General features: G+C 43.7%; 1 protein-coding gene across 1 annotated transcript in view; it reads right to left on the bottom strand.

Moving 5' to 3' along the window:
- Positions 1-206: 206 nt before the first annotated feature.
- Positions 207-10,096, bottom strand: part of TMEM120B (transmembrane protein 120B) — a 267,192-nt gene continuing 257,302 nt past the window's right edge. The window contains exon 12 of the mRNA XM_069619587.1: positions 207-1,052. Within this exon, the coding sequence (XP_069475688.1) occupies positions 939-1,052 (114 nt within the window). The 3' untranslated portion in view covers positions 207-938. The remainder of the gene's footprint in view (positions 1,053-10,096) is intronic.

The following is a 10,096-nucleotide window of genomic DNA, read 5'->3' as shown; positions in this document are numbered from 1 at the left end:
CGGATAGGGAGGTGGGAAGGAGGAGGGCACCAGGAAGAGGCTGCAAGGGGAAGGGGGGGGAGAAAACACACTCTGAGCGCAATACAAATGAAAAATCAAAATATTACTCACTCCAGGCCCCGATGGACCGGCTAATGTTGGCTTATGTTGTACTTGTGAGAGAAAAGGGGAAAGGCACGAGGTGTTCATAACAATTATGCAAGTAATAGTGTTGTATTTCTTTATTGCCAGTCTTTCACATGAATACAATGGTTCACCAGTTATATACGAAATGAACTAAGTTCCTCTGTAAACAATGCCCAAATAACAGAATGCCCACAGTGGTAGGACACAAATAAAAAAAAGTTACTGGGCTCCACACATGTCAGTCCCAACCCCACTGGACGTATGGCAGCCGTCGCCTGAAAGATTGGGCCCGTCTGCACAGTACACCCAAGCGAATACACATCTTACTTTCAAAGTAAACTTGTAGGCATGATTCCAAAGAAGATCAGTAGTTTCCTGCACTCCAGTTCTGCCAATGTGGAGGGGCAAGAGTGTTCGATCTCAAGAAAACGCAAAATAAAATTCCAAAATAGAGTAATAGACTGCGAAGTTTGCTCCACCGTAGAAAGGTCATCAATTTCCCTTTGCTCAGATCCCTTTTCCAAACAACCCCAGATTACTGCGGTCCTCGCCAATTAAAAAGACCAAAAAAGAAACCTGAAGATAAAATGTGTTGGTGAATGCACAAATAAATAGGAAAGTGCAGACGTAGGGTCAGTGTTTGTAGGAAAACCGCGCAGTAGTCTGTAAGGTTCACATTGAGAGCAGAAACAGAGCATTTGCCATTCCAAAAGCTCATCAATTACTGTTTATTAAATCCATAGATCCGTAGAGTAGAATGGGCCATCTCAAAAAGAAAGTAACCCGATCTATAATGTCAGTTGCATACAACATTAAGGCTTCTTTAGTTTCTTTTTGTTTTTCTTAAGTTTGGTATGCACCACTTTTAAAGTTGTGAGGAAATTGCCAAGGAAGAGCAGGAAAAATGTGATTGCCAGCACAAATACCTGAAATAGAAAAGAAAATTTACAAAAAAAAATGTTGAATAGCTTGACAAATGATTTACAAAATCATATTTACACGCTCACATGGTAGGATCAGCATTAAAAAGCAACATTTCAAAATCCACTTTGATGTTAATTGCATAACTCAGTAGAACAGTCATTTTCACCCTAAAGAATAATGAAATCCTAGGATATTGCAATTTCATTTAATTAGCTGCAAACAGCCCTATAAAGGTGTGCCCTCTAAACCAGTTTAAAGCAGGATGCAAGACAAAAATGCACTGCAAGCAAGTGGTAGATGACCTGTAACCAAGAAAACACCTTGGACCAAACACTGCATAAGTAAAGATCACTTATGCATAGCAAATGTGCAACACTTGAGCATATGTACCAAGCATTCCCTAAAAGGACCCGTACAAAATGACATAACATATGAGAAGTAACCACCTATCGAATACACCAACCATACAATCCATCCAAAATATGTAAACACATTCAATATAGGCACTACAGTAAAAACAAATTAAACAAAAAAAAAAACAAGGCTCAACAAGGACAAACCCCAACCACAGGTTTTTGGTTGTTCTCTAAATAGAAACAGCAAGACTGATTGGAAGAAACTTCAGAATTTAACTGCATCTCCATAAAACATGCAAGATATTTTAGCCCAAAGAGAAGTGGTAACATGGAATTCAAAACACCCCACTGCTCACCTTGGCGTCTTCTATTCTGACTGAAAGACAACAGAAGACCAGCGATCATTGGTCACACCTCAGACAAGATTTCCCGGTAGACCTCTTCAACCTGGGCCTGTTGTGTGGTATTTCCACATTTTCCCATAGGAAAATAGTTAGACCTGCTGAAAATGTGTAATATGGGGGCACTTTGAACATCATTTCTAAGGCCTCTTTTTGGTTCCAAAGACCAACCATAGGCCGCGGCACTCGCAGTGGTGGCCCAGATGAAGCAAGACATGGGTAAAATGGAGGACTAAACTATAAGGAAAACAGTGGAGAGGGGCAGACAGACTCCTCAACTCCCTGAGACGTGAGATCATTGACAACAAGAGTCGAGGTAATATGGCGGAGAAAGGAAGCACTCTCTCTTCTGGGTCTCTGAGAAGGCAAAGCCAGAATAAGCAGTACAGGGATCATGATGGAATGAGTTACAAACCCCAGGAAATCCAGCAATCACAGCAAGCCAAAGAACCAAGACAGAAAAGTCAAGAGGGTTTATACAGGGGAAGAACAAAGAAGGAAATTTGGTCAGGGGAATTCAGAAATCAAGGGACGCTAAACCAAGGCTAATCACATAGCCCCCCCCCCCCCCGTCAACCAGAGAACCTGCCTCACCATCAGCATCTATATCCACATTTACAATACACTCATTCCCGCCAAGGATGTTAAGACTTTTGCATCATGTCCCAATGTGTAAACAAGACTTCCATGGACTGGAACGTACTTCATTTACCCGCTGGATTGGTGCAAAGTAGTCTGCGAGAATCAGAAGAAGACTTACTCCCTTAGGGTTTCGAAATATCTGAAAAAGTTACTTCTGGGCCATGGAGACCAGTTTCTTCTGGGCCTCCCCAGTATGGAAGGTCTAAATGGAGAGTGGAAAAGGGATAATCCAGAAGGAAAAAAAAAAATATCCCAAGATATTGAAAAACGCACCGATAAGCATATTCAAGGATCCACTCCTCCCTCGGAAAGCTAGAGACTTTGCATCATTAAAAATTACTGCCGACTGTTCCATACAGGGCAAAAGACAGATAAATATGGACCAGAAGTGTAAATTGCAAGAACAAAAAAATGGACATGACTGGTCTTGGTTGGCTGGAGCTCCAGCCCAAACATCGGAGGATTAACGTTTGTGGAATAAAGACGAGAAGCCCTTAAATTGGTGTTCTTGGAAAACTAGGGGCTATGAACATTTATTTCAAATGGAAGGGCTGGAGATTGGGAAGTATGTGGTTACAAGAAACATGGCTTTGTGCCCCACCAATCTGCAATGGGTTTGAAGTAAAATGCAACCCGGCCAAAATAAACCTTGTGGGACGGCCATCGCCTGGTCTTACCATGATACAGCTGGGTAGAAGTTTGAGCATAGTGGAAACTGTAAATCCAAACCCATACGTTCAAGTGGTCACCTTAACCTGTGAACAAACAGGGGGAAGCGGGGGGGGGGGGGGGGGGGTTCACTGGAAATTCCTATAGTGATTAACATACTGGAACCCAGTAGATTGTTTGTAAACATGATCATGAATAATCGGCAATGTCTATATGAAAGATTATAACCCTCAGAAAATTATCTGTGGTGACCTTAATATATGCTGTTTTGACGATAAGGGGATGATGCTTTCATTGCCTAGCCTTGAGAAAAAGGCCCTGCTATGGATAAATGAACTTAAAGATTAGGACAGCCTTATGCTGAACGGGGAAATCCCTGGTGACATTCCGGCTAGCTGTACATGGGCCCAAGGTTGTCAACGCTCTTGTTTAGACTATTTTGTATCCAGCAATATCCATAAATGGGTTTCTGAATTAGTGGTTGTGTCTATGGGGCATAGTGATCATAACCTCTTGGAGTTGAAATAAAACTAGATGGGAACCCCTCTCTTAAAATGGGAAATTGGCAACCTGCAGAAGGTAAATTAAGCCTGTATAAGACTTAGAATCCGGCATGATGAAGTCCATACGATAGTGGAGGGTCTGAAGCACCTGTCATTGGCCAAAGGAGCCTTTCTACACTATGAGGGGGTACTGCTACAGTTTCAAGTCAGTAACAGAGTAGGCCATAGACATGGGGTAACTACTCCATTTGTACAATAAAGATCTGGTAAGGCAAAGGAAAATGTATTTTGCTGAGTTGAGAACGCTCAACCGGCTGGAGACGAACGAGAGCTTCAATATGATGAAAGAAAAAATTATCGCAATTGTTTACTCTCTTTGAGGGCCTTACACCTCTAGCAAGATGCTGAAGAAATGCTCAAATCAATTGCCAAAAGAAATACCAGAGATCTTTGGGCCCTCTTAAACAACAACAAGGTTATTCAATTGGCAAGCCGGTTTCCCTCAGTGTCGGAAGCCAACTTGATTAAGCACTTCTCCCAGCTTTTTGCCAGAAGACCAGTGAGAGGTACTGATTCTATCTGGTATAGCCCCTCTAGACAGAGAGGGGCACCTAAATACAGTAAAGATCCAGTCCAAAAAAAGGAGAGCTTCAAAATGGGCCATCGAATTTGACAAAGACCTTATAGTGACCTTAATTAAAAGAACATCCCTAGGGCAGCTGGCCTGGATGACTTTAATGAAAAATTAAAGCAGAACCCGTTGCTGTGGGCCGATTTTGTCTTATTGTACCCACAAAGACCATTCCTTGTATGAGGAGGCTGATCAGTCTGATGGTCATCCATATGAAGAGAAGGGGGGGCCCGGGGTGGCATAGATAGGGACAGATTTGGAGGAGCAAATGTGATGTCCAATTATGTTGATTTTGCTAATAAAGAAATCATTAAAGCATTTCTTTAAGGACTGGTATTTCTGGGTCTGGGAAGGTGGTTGCATAGTGGTTTACTGTTGCAAAAGCAGCTTTGTGCGCATTAAAGGCTGCTGCATTTATGAGACTAGTCTGAGGTTTGGTTTCAATAAATCTGGGCACAGGCGGTTTAGTTTAAGAACTTAAGGCTGTGGAGCTCCTCAGTCATGCATTTTGCTGTAACATTTTTCATGTGCTCTGATAGAAAATGCACTATGACCTACATTCCTGGGTGTATTCTGTATCGTAGGGTTGGAGTCTTGATGCACAATCATTTTTAAAAAGGGTTGGAGTGTCGACTAATCCCTTTGAAGTTTGACTGCAGGTTTCCATTAGGGGATTTACATTGGTGGTTGCAAGGATGTCGATCAGGCTGATTTCCAATGCTTCCACAAGGAGGTTTTTTTATCTTTCAAGAGTGACTGGCGCATATGGTGGGTTTGCCCCCTCCTTTATAAGAAGGTGTATGATTAAGTGCGATAGGGTCGGGGTTTAACCCGGTCAGGGAAGGAATAGGGGCCTCTTCCAACATTAGAAAAGCCGGCCTACAAGGGTATATACCACAGCTGATCCTACCCAGAGGAGGGGGGGAAGGCAGTTGGGCGGACCCCAGTCCCCGACACATTCTCACCACCTCCCCCAAAGTGTGCCTTGTGCCATTGTCAATCACACAATAACTCCCAACCTCTTTTATGGGACTGCAAGATCCGGATCCAACACAGCATCAAACAACTAGTGGCAAGGGGAAAAGACTTGGAACAAGAACCTCCTGTTCACATCAAATCTCCAGCACACCGGCACAAACTATATCAATCAAAGGCAGGGGGAAGGTAAGATGCCTGGCGAATACCAACCTACCTGGACCACCAAGACTGCACAAACACCCACAAACCAAAAAGGGGGTAGGGGCGGGGCAAGGTTATTTTTAAACTCTTCCAATAATAACCCGACCCACGAGGAAATGTATTGGACTAGATTTGTCCAAACAGTGAGGTGAAGCAAGGAACAAATGGGAAGGTGCTTTGGGGGGGGGGGGGGATGACAAGTAGAGAACCAGGTGGTCACGGATATAAAAGGCCTTGCAGTGTGCCAGAAAGTTTGTCTGCTCCCTCTATCCTACAATCCTGCTGGAGGCGGAGCACAGTTAAAACAGCAAACGGCTCACGGAGCAAGTTGTGGAGTGCGAGCAGAGTGGAGCAGTCACACAGTCTGTGCAGCGGAGGCGTATGGAGACGAAGAGGAAAAGGAGACTGAGGTTTGGAAGACAATCCAGCTACTCCGTTTGCAGAATAACAGTGGTGATTAACCTCTCCCCTGGGGTCCCCCTTGAACTATTGCTCCATTTGTGCGACTCGCAATTATTGCTGCCGTCTTGTCTTCCGCCACTGAAGTTTGAAACTTGGAGCCAGGAGATCACCTGACTCAGCTGTAACTTAATACTTTACTTGGTGGCGACCCTGTGCTTTGTACAATGACCCCCTACAGGCCCCCTCTTGACCCGCATATCCACTGGCTTCGATATCTATACATAGTCTGGTGGAGCAAGCGGGAGACGCATTAAAGTGGCCTTGTACTCGAAGGCAGGGACGGACACATGAGGAAGCGCTGTCTGCGGAATTAGCCCCCACCACCCCCTCCATAAACTCTCCCGCGATCTTCCAACTGGTGTACTAGAACATGGAGCTAGTACAAATGAAGTGCCCAGTCTCTCGGGAGAGAAAAACACTACTACTAAGGAACTACCCAAAAACTCTCGAGTCTTTTGATGATTGCCCTAGAATAACGGAATTATTCAAGGATGCAGGATTGGCTCCTGCCAGTTCCACGAACCTCCCTCAATTACCTTCCACCAAACCCCCCTAATTCCGAATATCAAAAACTGGGGGAAGAAGCATCCCAAGTGGAAAAAAAAGTCATGTGGACCTGGGGTAGACTTCTGATGGTGGGGGTAGAATCAAGCATAGTACTTTTTCATCAAGGAAAACAGCTAAGGGAGCACTTCCCTCTACCCCCCCCCCCCATCTAATATAGACCAGGCAGGAGATGACAAGATCCTTGATCCCCCGAAAACGCCAGACGAAGAGACAATGGGTCTAAAACGCTACTGTGGAATGACATGACTGAATAAGATATGGTCCCGGCATACCTGGAAGACATATTTACACGTCCCGTGTCCTCAGATTATGCAACATCTAATTTCCGGGACGAGAAGATACTCCAAGGTGAGATAGCACCTAGGAGCAAGGTGCCCAATGGTCTGGAGATGCAACAGTTTTCTATAGTTGCTAAACTCATGCAAGATAGGGCAGTTCTAAAAAGCACAATGGAAGGCCAGAAAAGGCTTACTGATATCTACAATCAATTGCCCTCGACGCCAGCCCCAACTAAAATCAATCCAGAGGGGGAAAATCTGACAGAAAAAAAAGGAGCAACACTCTGTGGTACAAAGACAAATCCGTCGATGGTGGTAGAATTGACCATAAACCCGCCAAGAAATGCGAAAGAGGGGGGCCGGGTCCTGCACTGGAGACTCATCCCGGTATATCGACCACGGCAGAGATCTTTATAGAGAGAGTGCTGATTCCACTGAGATCTGTTTCTTCAGCTTCTTCAGACTCTGGAAGGCTGGATACCTCTATGCATAGCCAAAATATGACCTTTCAGAGCCATCACCTGGTCGCTCCTTCCGTGGAAAATATACAATCAAAATGCCAACACGAACGGTATCTCTATACCCCTTCATCAAACGCTAAATGAGACTATGAAAGCTCAGGCCACCTTATTGGCAATTGCCCATACAAAACTCCTTCTCTTGGAGTCCCTCTTAGAAACCTTACAAGGTAGTCTTGACAGGGAGGCTGAAACTTTATCACAATGGCAGGAGAGGTTATTTGATCTTGCAAGAGGAGAATCTAATGAAAACAATGTGCTGATGACCGCTATCCTGGAAACCTTGACCTGGGCAAGAAAGGCTCAGGATAATACTCAGTGGCCTTTCCTCAAACCTGCAATCCCACTGACCAGGTCTTTATGCAGCCTGTCCAACAGGCAGCCAGGACCCTGGATACGTTCCCCATTCAAATTAAGGACTACCCCGAGAATAGGTCTGTACAAGAAGTAGACCCAACGGTGTCTAAAAAGACTGGAGAGGCTGACGAGACGATGGAGAGCAAATCACTCATAGGGTTAAAAGCCAAGACCGCCGGTTCTAAACCCTATTGATTTTTGAGAAACCTAAAAACAGAAATGGCCAAAAGAAGAGAAGACACTGTACTGAAAAAGTCTAAAAACCAACCAAATGTGAATACATTTAAATCTAATGGGTCTAGGTCATTAATGCGCAAACTGACAAGAACTCCCCCCGATAAAAACAACACAAGCGAGACCATTGAAACCAAACAACCTATTGCCAGCCCAAAAAGGAGAGTTAAGATGGGAAACAACAAGGGAGCCTGACAAAGAATATGTGGTTATGGATGAAGAGATGCTTCGATGTCTAGGTCTTTCCACCTACTCAGATGAGCTAATCAATGTGAAAGATGAGGCTGAGGATATACTGCAAGTTGATGAACTGATAAATCAGTGTCAGAGAAAATGCATCATCTCTCACTAGATCCTCAAATAACTCCCTGGAGCTGAAAATAGAGAATAAATTGCTCTCTCCTGGCTTCCTCACTTTAGAGGAAAGAAGAAAGAGGGTGACTACTCGCTCCAAAGTGGACTTGACACGGGTCTGTGGGAAACAATCCCCTCGTAATTCGAGAGATGAATTGACAGAGAAACCTACTAAATCAGGAGCTCTTGATGGTTTACTCAATTTGGTGGTGATAATTGAAAGACTAATTCTTGCCAAGAATGGTTTAATTTTAAATCTTGAAAATGTGTATTGCATCATGCCCCAATTTGTAAACGAGACTTGCATGGACTGGATCGTACTTTTACACTCTAGATTGATGCAAAGCACCCTGCTAGAATCAGCAGAGGACTTACTCCCCATGGGTTTCGAAATCTCTGAAAAAGTTCCTTCTGGGCCATGGAGACCTGGTTCTTCTGGGCCTCTCCAGTATGGGAGGTCTAAATGGAGAGTGGAATAGGGACAATCCGGAGAAAGAAATGAACCCAAGATATTGAAGAGCTCACTGATAAGCATATTCAAGGATCCACTCCTCCCTAGGAAAGCTAGAGACTTTCCATCATTAGAAATGACTGCTGACCGTTCCATGCTGGGCAAAAGACAGATAGATGGACCAGAAGTGTAAATTGCAACAAATACAATGCATAGGACCGGTCTTGGATGGCTGGAGCTCTAGCACAAAAATCGGAGGATAAATGTTTGTGGAATGAAGATGAGAAACCCTTAAGTTGGTGTTCTTGGAATACTAGGGGCCATAAACATTTATTTCAAAAAGGGAGGGTTGGAGTTTGGGAAGTATGTTATCTGTTCACAAAAACATGGCTTTGTGCCCCACCAATCTGCGATGGGTTTGAAGTAAAATGAAACCCGGCAAAAAAATAAAAACATTAAAACCTTTAAAACATTTAAAAAAAACTTGTGGGATGGCCATCGTCTGTCTTCTTACCATGATAAAGCCAGAAGCGGTTTCGGCATAGTGGAAACTGAAAATTACTATAGTGATTAAAATATATTGTAACCCAGTCTTTATGAATGACAGATCGTTTGTAAACATGTTCATGACTAATCAGAAATATATATCCATCCCTCATATCATTATCTGTGGTTACCTTAATATAAGATGTTTTGACGATAAGGGGATGATGCTTTCATTGCCTAGCCTTGAGAAAAAGGCCCTGCTATGGATAAATGAACTTAAAAAGCGTGCCATCCTTATGCTGAACGGGCAAATCCAGGGTGACATTCCAGCTAACTGTACATGGGCCTGGGGTTGTCAACACTCTTGTTTAGACTTATTTTTTGTATCCAGCAATATCCATAAAATGGGTTTCTGAATTAGTGGTTGTGTCTATGGGGCATAGTGATCATAACCTCTTGAAGTTGATATGGAACTGGATGGGAACCCTATATTAAAATGGGAAATTGGCCACCTGCTGGTAAATGACTTAGAATCCAGCATGATCAAGTCCATAGAATAGTGGAGGGTCTGAAGCAGCTGTCTTTGGCTAAAGGAGCCTTTCTACACTATGAGGGGTTACTGCTACAGTTTCGACTCAGTAACAGACTAGGCCCTAGACATGGGGTAACGACTCCATTTCTACAATAAAGATCTGGTAGACAAAAGGAAAATGTACCGTGCTGATCTGAGAAAGCTCAACCGGCTGGAGACGAACGAGAGATTCGATAGGATAAAAAAATAAATTCCGTAATTGGTTACTCTTTGAGGGCCTTACGCCTCCAGCAAGACTCTGGAGAAATGCTCAAAGCAATTGCCAAAAGAAATACCAGAGATCTTTGAGCCCTCTTAAACAGGGTTTTTTTTAATTGCCAAGCAAGTTGCCCGCAAGTGTCAGAAGCCAACTGGATTAAGCACTTC

The sequence above is a fragment of the Ambystoma mexicanum genome, chromosome 10, assembly GCF_040938575.1.
Source record: "Ambystoma mexicanum isolate Mex_15411 chromosome 10, UKY_AmexF1_1, whole genome shotgun sequence".
Lineage (NCBI taxonomy): Eukaryota > Metazoa > Chordata > Amphibia > Caudata > Ambystomatidae > Ambystoma > Ambystoma mexicanum.
Note: the sequence above shows the minus strand (reverse complement) of the source record. Positions and strands in the feature narration are given on the sequence as shown.